This window comes from Lepidochelys olivacea (genome assembly GCF_965140295.1).
Source record: "Lepidochelys olivacea isolate rLepOli2 genome assembly, chromosome: 6".
Lineage (NCBI taxonomy): Eukaryota > Metazoa > Chordata > Testudines > Cheloniidae > Lepidochelys > Lepidochelys olivacea.
The window spans coordinates 122,296,676-122,314,292 of NC_140416.1; the positions used below are offsets into that span (position 1 = coordinate 122,296,676).

The following is a 17,617-nucleotide window of genomic DNA, read 5'->3' on the forward strand; positions in this document are numbered from 1 at the left end:
TAATACTTAGCCCTGCCTTGAGTGCAGGGGACTGGACTAGATGACCTCTCGAGGTCCCTTCCAGTCCTATGATTCTAAGATCCACATTATCAAGTGGAGTGCCCCAAGGGTCGGTCCTGGGGCCGGTTTTATTCAATATCTTCATAAATGATCTGGAGGATGGTGTGGATTGCACTCTCAGCAAATTTGCGGATGATACTAAACTGGGAGGAGTGGTAGATACGCTGGAGGGGAGGGATAGGATACAGAAGGACCTAGACCAATTGGAAGATTGGGCCAAAAGGAATCTGATGAGGTTCAATAAGGATAAGTGCAGGGTCCTGCACTTAGGACGGAAGAACCCAATGCACAGCTACAGACTAGGGACCGAATGGCTAGGCAGCAGTTCTGCGGAAAAGGACCTAGGGGTGACAGTGGACGAGAAGCTGGATATGAGTCAGCAGTGTGCCCTTGTTGCCAAGAAGGCCAATGGCATTTTGGGATGTATAAGTAGGGGCATAGCGAGCAGATCGAGGGACGTGATCGTTCCCCTCTATTCGACATTGGTGAGGCCTCATCTGGAGTACTGTGTCCAGTTTTGGGCCCCACACTTCAAGAAGGATGTGGATAAATTGGAGAGAGTCCAGCGAAGGGCAACAAAAATGATTAGGGGTCTGGAACACATGAGTTATGAGGAGAGGCTGAGGGAGCTGGGATTGTTTAGCCTGCAGAAGAGAAGAATGAGGGGGGATTTGATAGCTGCTTTCAACTACCTGAAAGGGGGTTCCAAAGAGGATGGCTCTAGACTGTTCTCAATGGTAGCAGATGACAGAACGAGGAGTAATGGTCTCAAGTTGCAGTGGGGGAGGTTTAGATTGGATATTAGGAAAAACTTTTTCACTAAGAGGGTGGTGAAACACTGGAATGAGTTACCTAGGGAGGTGGTAGAATCTCCTTCCTTAGAGGTTTTTAACGTCAGGCTTGACAAAGCCCTGGCTGGGATGATTTAACTGGGAATTGGTCCTGCTTTGAGCAGGGGGTTGGACTAGATGACCTTCTGGGGTCCCTTCCAACCCTGATATTCTATGATTCTATGATTCTATTACCAAAGCTCAAGCAGAGCCATTCCTAATGTGTTGGGATACAGAAAAATACAAAGGACCAAATCCTGCTCTTCTTTACATTTTGTGCAATAGCAATAACTACTACCCAGTGGGGGTCAGGAGGAAACATCACCCATCGGCAGTTTAATCCAGAGTTGTCTACCCCAGAAGCAGCTGGTACTGGCCATTGTCACAGAGTAGATGCTAGAAAGACCACTGGTCTGGCTCAGTTTGGCTGTTCCTAGGTCAGGGCAGAAGTAGGCACAAAGGCCCAGATCCTCACAGGCTCCTATGTCTATTGATTTCAGTGGAAGTTAGGAGCCTAAATACCGTTGAGGATCTGGGCCAAAGTGAACCAATCTCCTTCTTGCCTGTAGCGATCTGTGTGAGAGAATGTTGTTGATTTGTGATCAAGCTTTTAATATTCATGGTTCGGCAGCTTGGATCAATTAAGTAAAGAAATCTGAGCATCCAGCCAATGGGCCCGTTTGACTATAATTAGATCCATCTGTTTCAGACACAAAATGGCTAATAGCTTTAGATTGCATCTATCATTTCTCCAGATAGGCTCCCGCACTTCCACTCACTCTGACCTGTGGGAGTTGCAGCAGCAAGGATAATCGTTCATTTTTGGAGGAACATCAGCCATTCTTACTGCAGCTGCCACGATCACATGGAAAACGAGTGGGATGGAGAAGAAACTAATTTTCCCTTCCGAAGACTATGAGCAGTGTTTATTTGCCGCTAGATAATAGCACTTTGGTTGAGAGGCCAGCATTAGCCTTTAGCGTGACTCAGGGATACGTGGTGAGAATGTGCTGAGCATCACGCTCAGCTTGATTAGCAAAGCGCCCTGATCAAAGAATTTCCTAGTAACTTCCGTGGAGTTTTCAATATCCGGGAAACAGGAAATCCCATTGAGAAAATTGTCAGCACATGACCTGCGACTGCGTCTTGGCACAACTCCTGTTGACTCAAGTTTGCAAAATCAGACCCTAATTGCAATGGGTGATGAGCAAGGAGCAGAGTGAACCGGTTTAAGAGAAGCGTTTCCCATTGCTGCACTTCATTTGCCCTGGTGAAAGACCTAAACTACCAGTTGGCTATAGAACACGTACTGTACCTTTCTTTCGGGGATCTCTCTGGTTAAATCACAGCAGCCGTTCAGTTGGCCAACAAACAAAGCTAAGGACATTTTCAACACCTCCGTTTTTGACACCTGGGAGCTGGGTTTTCAGAAATGTTTTGCACCCATAAATCCAGAGGTGGGAGGATGGGCCAGTGATTAGGGCACTAGTCTTGGACTTAGGAGACCCAGGTTCCTGTGTGGGTCCTTGTTTGGCCACAGACTTCTCGTGTGACCTTGAGCAAGTCACTTAAGTCTCTCTCTGAGCCTCCATTCCACAAGTGATAGCACTTCCTCATCTCCTGGGGGGTTGTGAGAATAAATCCATTAAAGACGGTGAGGTGCTCAGATGCTACAGATAAGTCCCCAGTATAGCTAGAATTGCAGTCAATGGGGGTACTGAAGCTGCAAGTGCTCGGCAACTCTTAAAATCAAAGCTCAGGGGTCACAAGTTGGACAGTGAGGCACCCAGAAAATAGTGACCATTTGTGAAGGCCTCAGTAAATTATGTCCTTGTGCAGAAACACTGAGCCAAATCCTGATTGTAGATATCACCGTGTAACCCCCACTCACTGGGTGTCACTGAGATCAGTGGGTGGCCTATAGCGTGACTTAGTTACACTGTAGTGTTTAGTGTGTGCTACCATATAGAGCAGTGAGAACCTGTCTGTATCCGTCTGTTGTCTCTTTCCCAATACTTAGATCATAAGCTCTTTGGGGCAGGGACTTCTCTTTTTGGTCTGTGTTTGTATAGCACCTAGCATAATGGGATCTTGGTCCATGACTGGGGCTCCTAGGCACCATGATATAATAATGACTGCAGAACCCAGTGGGTACTGCCAGCTTTTGGGAATGCTGAGGAAGGACTAGTTGGACAAGAGTGAAGAAAATAGATTTCTCCTGTAAATGTTGACTCAGACAAGCTATAAATCCTGCAGACCTGTGGCTTTGCTTAGCACGTATCTTTGTAGTAGACAATCATCGACTTCTCACTGAAAAGAACAACAACAAAAAGAAGGCAAAAACATTCACTTAAAAAAAAAAAAGGGACGCAATCAGCTGCAATCATTACTAAAGATAAATCAGCAGCTGCTGCCCTATTTTGTAGAAGATATTGTGGAGTTCTGGATTTGGAGTGGTAGCCAAATTCGCCACAAGAAAAGTTCAGTGCTATGAAGTAGGCCAAATGGACTAAATGTAGGCTCTCTGATATCAATCATGACTCCAAGTTGTTGTCATTTGATAGCTATTTAGTGATCTACCCAACATGAAAGGAGTTGTTGGTCGTATTCTGTTATTTTATGACTGCCAAACGTCTCAGCCAGTTGGGACTGTACAACACAGAGAAAATTATTGCTCTGGCCCAAAGCATTTATCCAAGGAATGGGTCTGTTGTGCACATCACAAAAACACCATCACTCTAGAAATCCACCCAACCTCCCCCCACCCCTGGGGCATGAACCTGGCAAACAAATAGTGGACGTCTTCCCTAGAAATGTGGTGGAATAAAGCATCTCTGCTTTTGATTCCAGTTGCTCCCCACAGCTCCAGGCATGACCTCTGCCTTAACAAGAGTGAGTCTGACTCAGCTAGTTGTCATCTGGTCTTGGTTGCACATTATTTACTATTTATACTGTGGTACCACCCAGGGGTCCTGACTTAGGGATCAGGGTCTATTGTGCCAGGCCCTGTACACACAACAAAAAACAGACCGTGCCCCAGAGCATACAACTAAGGCCCTGCTTCAGGGGAAAGCACTTAAGAATGTGCTAAACCACTGGGTGTTATTTTAGCCAGTGGAACGTAAGCGTGTGCATAATGCTCTCCCGGATTGGCATGCTTTTCTGAATCAGGGCCTATGTATCTGACGAGGTGAAATAGAGAGAAAGACACATTGGGGAAGTCGTTCAGCTACATCATCCGTGTCCGTGTGCACACAAGTGCCATCTATACGTATCTGGGGGCTGGGCACCATTTTGAAAATCTAGAGTGAAATCCTGGCTTCAGTGGCCAAACTCGCACAGAGTTCAGTGGAGCCAGGATTTCACCCTTAGCTCTAAGGGTGAGGAAACGGGCCCATGTGTGCTTCACTTGCTGGCAAAGGAATCCTGCAGCGGTTCTGTGCTGCTCAGGCCTGGAGGTGACAGCATCTATTACTCCCAAAGCTGCGGACTTTGTGTGCGAAGACATATGTGGGTGCAGATCGGACGAACAAAGGGTCCTTGGCCAAGACGCAAGATCGAGCAGCTGTAAGAGATTCGCTCAAAAGCCAAAAGATTAGTAATATGAAGAGGGGAAAGGGAGGAAATACCCCCCATCCGTCTCGTACATTTCCTCTCTCCCCTCCTGAGCGCCTCTGCCATGTGGTGCGGTCTCCTGCTGTTTAAGCATCTTAATGCTTTTCCCCCTTTAAAAAATGCTCCCGGCCTTGCTCCTTACCAGCGAAGTTAGAGCCGTGCATGAGAGTGCGAAGCTCTCACGGTATGTCACCGCAGGGACGTCTGCTAAGCCCTCTTGGAATTGACATGCTTCAGACAAACATTCCCTTTCCTTCCCGGATGACATCAGCACAGACTGCGAACCGACCCGGGGCTGAATGTTGTGCGTGTACAATATTTGCCGGGTTAACAGAAGCAACTGTTGCCTGCACTCTGTCAAAGCGTTGATAAGAGCTACTGCAGGTATCGTGTCAGGCTGAATGCCTGTGTTAGGGGGGGAATCCTGGTCCCACTAAAGGCAAAACTCCCACTCATCTCAGTGGGACTAGGAGTTCACCCTCTGGGTTTAATACTGGATCAAGCTCAGCTTTACTGAGCACAGAAGTATTGAACTAATTTTTGCTTTCCCATCCATAAATTCAGTCCAGCTGTTTTAGGAGCATAGTGTTCCCTTAGTGGGTAACACACTGGACTGGGACTCATAAGATCTGGGCTCTGTTCTTTTCTCTGCCCCTGGCCCGCTAGGTGCCCTTTGGCAGGTCACTTTAACCTCCCTCTGCCTCAGTTTCCCCATCTCTCCTTTGTAGAGTGCTTTGAGATCTCCTGTTTCTTCCTACTCCCAGCGCTTGGGTTATGACTTGAAGCCAGAGGGTTTATATCCCTGCAAACGTTTTTAAAAAATCCCTGTGAACGTGAAGCAGGATGGCTGTGTTCACTGTCTCTATGTCTTGACCTCAAAAGTGAGCACCATGTGGTGGCATTTAAATCCACACCCATACAAAACTGAGACCAAATGTGGACACAAATAATACCAGTGAAACTAACCCCATGCCAGAGTCCAAACACTTAACAGCAAGCCCTTCCTCTTTGAGCAAAGCTTTTCCACCAAGACCAGAAGAACATTTAAAGCAGTAACCACAGCCCTCCCCTTCAAAGAAATCAACCCCAGGCAGAGCTTCCTCTAACCAGGGAAGCAGATGAGGGGAGGAGACTACATGAAATACACTAGCAACCTCGTGCTGCCGATCTGTTAATTTAGGAGGCACTGAAAAACTTGCTATGTTTTCAAACAGACACCTTCCTGCTTTCTCCTATGCTGGCCCTCCTGCTTGGGAGGAGCTCCCCGTAAACGGACACAAAGCTACCTCCATATTTCCCTTCAAATCCCTGCTCCAAACGCTCCTTTGCTGTGCTGCAACAGCGGTTAGACTGCCAGTGTGCTGAGACCGCAGCCGATCAGGCTGACCGATTTCATCTCGCTGTTTCCTTGTGCTCTCCCTTTTGTCTGAATCCATTTGTAGCTCTCGTCTTCTACCTAGATTGGAAGCTCTTGGGGGCAGGGACTGTCTTTTGTTCAGCATTTGTACAGCGCCTAGCACAATGGGCTCCTGGTCCATGAGTAGGGCTCCTGTAGTAATACAAATTAATAACAACAATTAATGGGCACCCAGTGCATACCCTAAGGCAGACAGATGAAGATGATTAGGCTTTGAGGTTAGGTTTAAGAACTCTACGTTGTTTCTGTTCTGATTCAAGGGTGCTGGAACGGGGGGAAGGGGCCATGACCCTTCCGCTTCTGAAAGTGGACAGGCCTTTTCGCCATGGGGCTGGCCCTCTGCCCCTCCTCTTCCCTGAGGCCCTGCCCCCTCATCCCGACCAGGCTGGAAGCAGGAGCCTGGCTCAAGTAAGGGTGGGCAAGGAAGCCCAGGCAGCTGTGGGGACCCGGCTCCAGCTTCCGGCTTGCCCGGGGGGCAGGGCCTCGGGGGAAGAGGGGCAGGGGCAGGGCCTGGTGGGCCCCCTCCCCACACTATTACAAAGAATCCTTTGCTCCTGTTCTGATCCTTGTAGAATCAAAACATAACCCAAACCAGCCTGTTCTCCGCATGGTCCTTACGCCATAACATGACGACCTCAAATAGAAGCACAATGACAACATCACTTGGAATCCGTTTTTGTCTTCAAAACGTCCCAGGAGAAATTAGCATTTCCTGTTTATTTTCTTAGCTTCCCCTGGTGCAATTTCTAATCAACTCTCCAAGGGCTGTGGGGATTTCCTGTCCGTGCTGCAGCCCCACAAACTCTCACATGCTCTCTGGTGTCGAGTCTAGCTGTAGTTTTCCCTCCGTGGGTCCAGGGTGTGTGGGTAAATATTGTTGACTATCAGGCCTCATCGGTGCAGATGGCACTTTGCAGACGGGTACAAACTGAGGTCCCTGTCCAGAGTAGCATGCAGTATAAAGACTTGATTGTGTCTGGTCATGTCTGGGTGCATAGCGTGTGTGGTTGGGGTGGGGAAGAAGGGGGAAGGCATTTTTGCACCCGACCTCCCTTTTCATTCCAGGCATAGTCTCCGTCCTTGTGTTCCTCTGAGTGTGCTCCAGCCCAGTGCTGCTAGCTCTCCAAAGGGGGCGAGGGCCATGCCCATCTCTGTGCTGGGGGGGGGGAGTGTACGCTGCACCCTGCTTGAAAATGGCACACCAGCCATGTTCCTATGCAGGGCCCGCCCTAGACCAAATAGTGCCCCAGGCGAGGAGCATCTTTGGCACCTCCCCCTTCCATTTGTTAAGCTTTTGAATACCTTATTACCTTAATACAGCACCCCGAGCGTGGCGCCCCCCAAACCCGGCACCCCAGGTGGTCGCCTAGGTTGCCTGCCCCTAACTCCGGCTCCATTCCCATTCCAGAAGTTCCCAGTGGGGCACACTGCCCCTTACTGCAGGCTGCGGCGTTAAGAACCATGGGGCTTGAGGTTACAGCACTGGAGTGGGACTCAGGAGAGCTGGGTTCAATCCTCTTCCTGTTTTATCTTGGGCAAGTCGCTTAATCTCTCTAGGGGAAAGGTGTGAGGAGGTGTTAATTTAGGCCCTTGCATGGTATGGCAATGGGGCCCTGCTGGGAGCTATGCAGATATGGAATCACAGTGCAGCCTGAGATAACAGACAGTGTGGGGGGAAGGCTGCTAAGGAAGTAGCTAGCTAAGCATTTGTAAGACACCAGTGGCCACCAAGGTGTGTGGCTTTACAAGTGGTGGATAATATAACCGACTATGGGATTAGGTACGAACTATCCATTGATGAAATAAACCAACCCCTCCCTCTCAAACTGTATTTAATGATGCTTGTAGAATGGCATGAAAAAGGGGCTGATCATTTGTGGGTTTTACCCACTGCAAATCAGCAGGTGGGAAAGTGTCAATTATGTGGCCACTCAAAGCGGCAAATTACGAGCTGAATGGGGACAGTCCAAGTGATGGCCAGACACAGCAGTGATGAATCAGCACGGCGTTCGGCCTGTTTCTACCCAGCGTACAGCTTTAGAAGGCGGCGGATGTTAGACTTGATAACTGCCCTCCTGAATGCTTTCATGGCTGTTAAAAATCTTCTTTGTACACAAATGTATTCCATATTATTACCTTTGAAAAAAAAGAGAGCCCGATCTGTTTCTACTTTTCAGGACCAAGCAAAAGGAACACACGTGGTTGATAATAAGCATGTCTCTTTGTTAAGACGGAACTATTAAAATAATTAAAGCCCAGCAGACAAAGATTGCGGTGTTAGCTATTGGAAATACAAAACCCACAACCCAGAGTCCATCCACTGGGCAGTGTCTTTTGCCACGGGTTCTTAAGTCCAACAACCAAAGGTTTCTTTAATGTGCCCCTCCCTTCTCCCTCTACCGCACCCCACTCACAGCTGTTGTCCTCGGTCAGTGAAGACCCAGATTTCAGAAGGGCATTAGTGTGAGTTCACCTTGGGGGGGGGGAAGGGGGTGGAGAAGGCACCTTGGTCACTCCTTCAGCCACTCCAATTGCACCACTGGCCACCTCACCAGCCTCTTGCTGCTGTGCCAGCTGCTGGCTCTGTACCCCGCCAGCCACTCCGCTTGCTCCCCCTGGATGCCAGCTCCGCTCGGTCCAAAGGGATGTCAGTAGGTGCTTGTGCAGAGATAATACAATGTTTCAGGCCAAAGGGGCATGAGTAGGGAATGTGAAAGGTATAGTCAGATTATTAGCTGGAGAAGATCAAGGTTTACAACGGTAAAGAATCAGGCCAAGATTTTCAAAAGCAGCTGGCGCTACTGGCTGCCTCCATTTTGGGGGGCCCAAGTTGAGACACCTTAGAGGGGCCTGTGTCTTGGAGAGTGCCGAGCACTCCTCCTTTGGCAAATCTCCTTTATGGGGGATCAACTTGGGTACCCAAAAATGGAGGCCCCCCCAGAAGGACTCATCCCTGGTGAAACTCTCGGCTGTCGAACATTTGATTGAGTGATGTGGCTTCCCTGGCTTTCTGCACCCCCGTTGGGATGGGCCGGAGCGGGGTCTAAGGAAGGGCAACCAGCTGCATGCTGTAGGTTTGCAAAACGCCAGCGTAAAATCTCCACGGACTCACAGTCGTGTGTGTGTGTTTCCTCGTCGTCAGCTGGCCAAGAGACCTGCCCAGCCTTCCTCCAAGCCTTGCAGCTTCGGATTGCCTTGCCCCTGGGGGGAGATGGAGTCAAGTGAACCTCACCGGCAGTCAACGCAGGGGGGCCAAACCAGCCCAGAGGGCTCCCCACACCAGAGCCACGTTGGCACACCAGCCCCTCAGTGCATGGCTGGCCGTGGCAGTAGGGTGACCGGAGAGCAAGTGTGAAAAATCGGGACAGAGGGTGGGGGCTTGTAATAGGAGCCTATATAAGAAAAAGCCCCAAATATCGGGACTGTCGCTATAACATCGGGACATCTGGTCACCCTCCCTGGCCGGGGTGTGAGCAGTCCAGCCCTTAGCACCCCAGGGGGCTGATTCAGTCCCTCCACCACCCCACAGCTGGGGGGGGGGTCTCATACACAGAGGGGTTGATCGTAACCCCGACCTTCCCCCCCCCTGTAATCCGGAGTGTGCAGCGCACCAGCGGGGCCGGGTTGTGCTTCTCCAGCCCCCGGCCAACGGGGGCCCCGCGTCCCCCACACGCGGGGCTGGGGGGCGCTAGGCTCCTGCCGGGGGTGTGGGGGGGGGACCCCCCAGGGCACCGCCGGGCTTAACACGAACCAGCCGCGGCGCCGCTCCGGTTTCTGGGGCCGGGCGCGATTGGCCGCTGGCCGGGCTCGGGGCGCCCAATGGCGGCGCTGGGGCAGAGCCGAGACCCCGCCCCGGCCAGCGCCGGGAGCGCAGGTCGGACGTGGTGGAAGCGGCTCCTGGGCTGGAGATTCCTGCCCCTGCCGCCGCCGCCCGGGAGGGGAGCCAGCCCCGGGCCGCCGCCGCCTCCGCCGCCCCGCCAGGGCCCAGCATGGGGCTCCCCGCGCTGCCGCCGCCGCCGCTGCTCGTTCCCTGCCTGCTGCTGGGCTGGGCGGTCGCGCTTCCCCGGCGGGAGCTGCTCCCCTTCGGGGCGCCCCGGGGCGATCGGCTGCTGCAGGACGGGGACGACGAGACCTCGGCCGTGGTGACGCTCGGGAAGCCGCTGCTCTTCTACGAGACGCGCTTCAGCCACCTCTACGTGAGTGCCCGCCGCGGGGCTGAGCGCCCGGGCCCGGGCTCGAACCCGCGGCCGCTCGCCCCGGGGCTCCCGGGCGCGCCCAGGCTACAGCCCCCCGGCGGCAAGAACTAAAGCTGAAGGGCCAATAACAGCCCGCAGCGGGGTTATTGGTCCGGGACTGGGCAAACCTTTTGGCCCGAGGGCCACCTCTGGGTATGGAAATGGCATGGCGGGCCGCCCCGTCCCTCCCATTGGCCGTGGATCCTGGCCAATGGGAACTGCAGAGCCGGCGCTTGGGGCAGGGGTAGTGTGTGGAGCCCCCTGGCTTCCCCTACACATAGGAGCCAGACAGGGGGGAGAGGCTGCACGGAGCCACGGCACGCATGGAGCAGGGCAAGCCCCCGACCCCGCTCCCCAGCAGGAGCTCGAGGGCCAGATTAAAGGGTCTGATGGGCTGGACGTTGGCCGTAGTTTGTCCAGCCCTGGTCTCAGAAGTTGCGAAGAACTTGGTGCATCCGTAGATTGTCCTACGTGCTCCCCTTTCACCTAGCTATTCCTACCCCTCTGTCTAGCTAATGGTGCTGGAAAACATTGTGCCCAGCTGCTTCCCCTGGCGTGGGGGGTTGCCTGGAGTGAGCCTGCAGCTGGGGATGGAGCTTACATGGGTGGAGAGGAAAGAGAGGAAGCTGAGTCTTTGTCGTCGTCCCCCCTCCTTCCCCCCTGCCCCCCCCCGTAATGTTGGGTAAGTGAGGTCCCTTGTGGCTGGGCCCCGGCTGGACTGAAAGCCCCTGGATGGGGTGGGTGGAAGGACTTGGCTCGGAGGGAGGAACTGGTGATGCAGAGGAAGGGTGGGAGTGTTGCACTGAATGGGATCTTTCTGCGCTGCAGCTGTTGCTGCCTGTTGACAGGAGTCCTGTGTGGGTGGACGAGATGGTGGAGAGGGCTTTGAGCAGAGTTGTTTGCTGTCTCTTGTAGGTAGGAACCAATGGGATCATCTCCACCCAGGATTTCCCCAGAGAAACCCAGTATGTGGACGATGACTTCCCCACTGACTTCCCAGCGATCGCCCCCTTCATGTCCGATATTGACACCAGCGGCGGGAGGGGGAAGATCTATTACCGGGAGGATGAGTCCATCGAGGTGCTGGGCCAGGCCGCTCGCCTTATCCATGCTGGATTTCCTAGTGCAGCTGCAGCTGCCTTCGCTCCCACCCATGCCTTCGTCGCCACCTGGGAGAACGTGGGTGCCTATGAGGAAGTGTCTCGAAACTCGGAGCCCTCCAAGAAGGTAAGGCCAGTGTTAATAAAAAGAACAGGAGTACCCGTGGCACCTTAGAGACTAACCAATTTATCTGAGCATGAGCTTTCGTGGGCTACAGTCCACTTCATCGGATGCATAGAATGAAACATATAGTAAGAAGATGTTTATACATACAGAGAACATGAAAAGGTGGAAGTACCGATACCAACTGTAAGAGGTGAATTAATTAAGAGGAGCTATTATCAGCGGGGGGGGGAAAGGGGGGGGCGGAAACTTTTGAAGTGATAATCAAGATGGCCCATTTCGGACAGTTGACACGAAGGTGTGAGGATACTTAACATGGGGAAGTAGATTCAGTTAGTATAATGACCGAGACATTCCCAGTCTCTGTTCAAACCTAAGTTAATGGTATCTAGTTTTCATATGAATTCAAGTTCAGCAGCTTCTCACTGGAGTCTGTTTTTGAAGCTTTTCTGTTGCAAAATTGCCACCTTTAAGTCTGTCACTGAGTGATTAGAGAGGTTGAAATGTTCTCCTACTGGTTTTTGAATGTTATGATTCCTGATGTCAGATTTGTGTCTGTTTATTCTTTTCCATAGAGACTGTCCAGTTTGGCCAATGTACATGGCAGAGGGGCATTGCCATCATGTGCCAGCATATATCACATCGGTAGATGTACAGGTGAACAAACCCTGGATGGTGTGGCTGATGTGATTAGGTCCTATGATGGTGTTCCCTGAATAGATATGTGAACAGAGTTGGCATTGGGCTTTGTTGCCAGGATAGATTCCTGGGTTAGTGGTTTTGTTGTGTGGTGTGTGGTTGCTGGTGAGTATTTGCTTCAGGTTGGGGGGCTGTCTGTAAGCGAAGACTGGCCTGTCTCCCAAGATCTGTGAGAGTGCAAAAACACTAACCCAGGAACCTATTCTGGCAACCAAGCCCGATGCCAACTCTGTCCCCATATTCAGGGAACACCACTCTAGGACCTAATCACATCAGCCACACCATCCGGGGCGTGTTCACCTGCTATAAATCACCTGTATAAATATCTTCTTACTATATGTTCCATTCTATGCATCCAATGAAGTGGGCGGTAGCCCATGAAAGCTTATGCTCAAATAAATTTGTTAGTCTCTATGGTGCCACAAGTACTCCTTTTGGTGTATATACTTTTGGTATACTGGTGTACTATACTTTTGGTGATACAGACTAACATGGCTGCTACTCTGAAACCTGCCAATGTTAATGTTAGCTGCTGTGATCCCATTGGGATCTGAAGAAACAGTGTAATTCCAGAGAGAGATGTGGCTGGGAAAAGGTTTCTAACCAGAAATGCATGGTGCAAATATTACCCACGTCAATGGCCCCTGTTTTTGAGCATCTGTACCAGTTTTCCAGACTAAGGTTATGTCTACACTGCACAGTTATCCCAGGTGACTGGCACCAGGGTCTGAGCACCCTGGTTAGCCTTACTCAGGTGTGAGCATGCCCACTGCAAATGTAAGAATGACAGACCCCGGTCGTTGTCGGGTGGGATCGAACCTCGGACCGCTGAAGCTTAGTGCATGAGCCAAAAGCCACATGGCTCTTAGCTAAGGCTGTAGAGTAAACTTATTATTCTCTCTCTCTAAGTGGTCTCGGTACCACTAAAGTGGTCAAAACACCACACCCAGGAGGTGTGTGGGTTACATACTTCCCCTACGTGGAAGTCCATGTTCAGACACTTCCCAGTTGAAATCCCGGATGAGCCCCTGCTTGTAACACCGACAGTCCCTGGTTGTTGGTGGGCAGGATCGAACCTGGGACCTCTGAAGCTTAGTGCATGAGCCTCTACCGCATGAGCTAAAAGCCATATAGTCCTTAGCTAAGTCTGTAGAGCAGACTCCTTAATCTCTCGCTAAGTGGTCTCGGTGCCACTAGATGGGACAGAACACCACACCCAGGAGGTGTGTGGGTTACACAAAGTACTACCTGCATTACTGTGTCCCCAGTGTTTCTACCCTCACCCGTGTGTGTGTGTGTGGGGGGGGCAGATCGCAGGAGGGCTGTCTGTGATGAGACACTCTAGGATTCCTTCCCTGTAAGTTATGTCAATTACTGAAGAACTTGTCAGTCCTCCAATGCCCTTCCCACAACTCCCCCCAGAGGACAATCAGCACTTGAGTGATTTAGCCCTTATCTTTACTGCAAAATGGTTGGCTTTCAACCTGAGTTAAAGTGGAGTTCAGGCTCTAACCCATACCCCCAGCTGGGTTGGCTAGCCTGGGCTTAAAGTGCCTCTGGCTTAACTGTGCAGTGTAGACATCCTAGGGTCCGACTCCCTGGGTGCTCCGGGGCTGGAGCACCCACAGGGAAAAATTGGTGGGTGCTCTGCACCCACCGGCAGCTCCCCACCTCGCCTCCATCTCCTCCCCTGAGCGTGCCCTCCCCACTTCTCCTCCCAGTGCTTGCTGCTGTGAAACAGCTATGGGAGGGAGGGGGGAGTAGCGAGGACATGGCCCACTCTGGGGGGAGGTGGGGAAGAGGCGGGGCCGGGGTGGGGACTTTGGGGAAGGGGGATGGAGTTGGGGCGGGGCCAGAGGTGAGGGGGCACGAGCACCCACTGGCACCAGGAGAAATTGGCGCCCATGGTAGACATACCCTAAGACCTGTTCACTCACGTGCTCTCGAACATCTCATGGAGCATCAGCTGAGCCAGAGCTCAGACGTGGAGTCACAGCCCAAACTCCGTGGTCTAGAGGGACTACAATTGAACAGCTGAGGGCAGCACAGCTTGGATCTCTCTTGGTGAGGCTAGAATACCATTCACAAACCCCTTAAGGACCGATTGTGAGACCCTGACTCCAAGGAGTCGTGCTGAAGTCAGCTGGGCTACTCTTGTCACTCACTTCTCACAAGGGATTCACGATCTCTCTTGCAAACACCAGTGGTGGAAATCAACGGTCATGAGCTATTATAATTTGACTACTAACAGCATCCACTCAACATATACAAAGACTCTGGTGGTCTCTGCTGCAAAGACCTTGCAGTACAGTACCGATAGGGCCTTTTGTTTTCAGTTTTTATTATATTTAATTTTCCTGGGAATTTATCGGTGTTTATTACTACAACAACGAAAACAGGTGGAAAAAACAATTAATAATTTTTCTGGGTAAATATCAGGGTTTATTTTGGTGGATGGCAGCTCGGGGGAAAAGTCTCCAGTAGCTTTGATGAGTGGAATTCAATGTGGTTTGCTGCAGAACTAAAACAGAACTGAAAACAAAGTGTCACCTCTGAGTTTAAGAAAACAGTACATCTCTCATCCCCCCGATGAATCTTTTCATTTGAATAAACAGTTTACTGTTGTAGACTTAGAACTATTAGCCTATAAATATTTACATTTAATAATTGGGCCACATCATTTGCAGCGCATACACTCAACTTCATCCTTTTCGCCTGTTTTTTTTTTTAATTTTAAATACTTCCTTGTGTTCTGAAACGTATTCTGAGACAGATTTTCATTTTCTTCCCATGTTAGTGTATCAGATCTTTAAACCGTTATCTGCTAACAGCTTGAAATGTGTGCGGGGCGGGCGTAATATTCATGAGTACATTCAGATGCGCACGCACTTCAGAGTTGTGTGCATACCTGTTTGTTGTGTGTATCGTCTAGCCCAATACACAGCCTTATTTCAACAGACAGCTTTGCATATACACACAGACTAAAATGTATTATTGTACAACAATCCATTGCATGAGAGAGATGTATTTCCCTAATAAAACGATTGATTTTTTAAAATATATTGGAATGATACAAAAGTAGGTTGAAAATCAGAAAAGAAACAAGTAATTCTTTTTGTAAAACCTGGGGTTGTTGGGGTTTTTTTGTAAAAATTGGTTTAAACCAAAAACGAAGGGGCTTAAGTATAGACAAAGAGAGAGCCAAGCAGGCGCTTAGAATGCTCCGGGTGATGGTATTAGCTAGAGGTGGTGCAGAAATCCCCCACTGGCCTTTGCTGAAAGGTTCAGCTGCAAATGTACCTTCAATACAGTTGCTCTGGATTTACAATGGTGTAACTGAGATCCGAATCTGGCTCAGAGGGACTGATACTTGTGAGTATATCAGGTAGGATTTGGCCCAGGATTTGTGATTTGATTTTTAAAAAAATATTTTTTAAGCACTCCAAACATTTTGTTAATGATTTGGGCTCCTATTCTCCTTTTCTGGGGTTTGTTTTCCAAGCTACTCGTTAACAAATGTCTGTGGGGAATAGCTTTCAGAATTTCCACTGTGGGTTGATATGGAAAGTAGGCACCACTTAGATCGGGTCTCAAGAACTTCCTGCAGTGATGCATGCTTTTCAGAGACACGAACTGATAACACTCATGAATAGACTGAAACACTTTCAGATTCACAGCACTTGGATTCCCAAGTCATTTCATGGCTCTGGCCCATGAAGGCGGAAATTGCTGTCATGATGAACGCTGTTCACTGGTCTGATCCCTTACTGAGGGGGTAGGGAGCTCCTAGTGTTGTCATTGCCCCGCTCCTTGACTTTTATAGTGCTATTTGCACATCTCTCATGTGCTCTGAAAGCCTGGCTGTAGTTTTTGTTTTGTTTTTGTTTTTTAAATCTGGAATTCTTTTGGGTTGCAGAGAAAAAACTTCTTGAAAAATACCGTTGATTTGCTGTTCTGAGCTACCTGCGTGCAGCTTGCTGATGACATGCTAACATCATGTTGCAACATGATAGGAACATAGCAGTTGTCATCCCAGGTCAGCCTAGTGCTCCATCTAATCCAGCATCCCTGTCTCTGACGGTGACTAGTACCAGATGCTTCAGAGATGGGCAATTATTGAATAAATTGCAGTAGGGAATTTTCTTCCCAACCCTATCAGTTAGGAGCTGGTTTGTACCCTGAAGCATGAATATTTATATGATTATTTATATATACACATGATATTTATATCATGGCTACATCTAGGCTGCATATATTTCTCTCCGCCCCACCCGACTTTTCAAAAAAATATTACAGTAGAATCGCAGAGTTACGAACACCTCGGAAATGGAGGTTGTCCATAACTCTGAAATGTCCTTAACTCTGAACAAGACATTACAGCCGTCATCCATGGGGAGGGAGACGGAGGGTTGGGGCTGCAGCCACGGGTGGGGGTATGTGTTAAGGCTGTGGCCGGGGTCAGGGCTTCTGACCCTCGGGAGCACCAGAGCTCTGGGCTTTAGATCTGGGAGGAGCTCGGGGCTTCAGCCCCACAGCTCTTCTCCCAGTTTCAGCCTCGCGGGGGGCACCAGGACTCAGGGCTTCAGTCCTGCAGCTCCATTCCTGGCTTTTGCCCTGGGGGGCACCGGGGCTCAGGACTCTCCACGGCTCTGCTCTTGGTTTGAGTGAGGGGAGGGGTGCCTGGCCTTTAGCTATAGGGGGAGCGCTGGGGCTGAAACCAGCGCTCCCCTCATAGCTAAAGCCCCAAGCCCCAGTGCCCCCCACAGGACTGAAACTGGGAACGGAGCCATGGGGCTGAAGCCACAAGCCCCAGCACTCCCCCAAGTCTAAAATCCTGAGCCCAGTGCTCCCGAGGGTCAGAAGCTCTGACCCTGCCCGGAGCAAGCTAAAGCCCAGAGGCAATAAAGTATTTGCTTTGTGTGTCTGTCTGTCTGTCTCCGCGGCTGCCTGATTACTTCTTGTTCCAGAGGGTGTCTGGTTGACCAATAAGTCCGGAACTCTGGTGCTCATATCTTTGAGGTTCTACTGTAATGTAACGCTGACTGTTCTCATTATCCAGTTGTCTATACAAGTGCCCTATCCTTTTTTGCATCCTGCTAAACCCTGGACCTCGCTGGTACCTTGTGGCAATGAGTTCTGCCGGCTAACCAGCCACATGTTGTATATGCAAAATATTTCCTTTAATCAAGTTTTAAATTTGCTGCCATCCTTTTGTTTTTGTATGATGATGAGAAGGCAAATAGAAGAGCCTGATCCTGTGGTGGAGATAATGTGGCCCAGCATTGCCATGTGCTGACAGAATTTCACTATTCTGCACTTACTTGTACTATAGTATTAAGAGGTTGCAACGGTTAAGGGTGTCTTCAGAAAACAAGGTCTCCTTTGACCTTTACTCTCCTCATCCATCCAGCATATAGGCTAGTGCTGCTTCCCCATGAATGTCTTTCTGCATCTCCTCCTTCAGGTCAAGCATGGGATGTGGAACAGCCTGTTTTAGGACCGAGAAATCTCCAAAGCACTGGCCCCTGGCCTCTTTG

General features: G+C 50.3%; 1 protein-coding gene and 1 long non-coding RNA gene across 4 annotated transcripts in view; one reads left to right on the forward strand and one right to left on the reverse strand.

The window, feature by feature from the left end:
* Positions 1 to 7,748: 7,748 nt before the first annotated feature.
* LOC311522989 lies at positions 7,749 to 10,094 on the reverse strand. 2 transcript variants are annotated; one of them, XR_014712230.1, is made up of 3 exons: positions 9,957 to 10,094; positions 9,035 to 9,123; positions 7,749 to 8,058 (listed from the first exon to the last, which is right to left on the reverse strand). It is a non-coding gene; the product is annotated as an uncharacterized lncRNA (long non-coding RNA). The 2 variants fall into 2 exon arrangements; XR_014712231.1 differs by lacking the exon at positions 9,957 to 10,094 and adding an exon at positions 9,674 to 9,731.
* The window catches only part of NID2 (nidogen 2), a 53,968-nt gene continuing 46,034 nt past the window's right edge, over positions 9,684 to 17,617 (forward strand). The window contains exons 1-2 of one of the 2 annotated variants that reach the window (XM_084632638.1): positions 9,684 to 10,118; positions 11,073 to 11,384. In XM_084632638.1, the coding sequence (XP_084488764.1) occupies positions 9,912 to 10,118; positions 11,073 to 11,384 (519 nt within the window). In that variant the 5' untranslated portion in view covers positions 9,684 to 9,911. The remainder of the gene's footprint in view (positions 10,119 to 11,072; positions 11,385 to 17,617) is intronic. The other variant, XM_084632637.1, reaches the window with a different exon arrangement.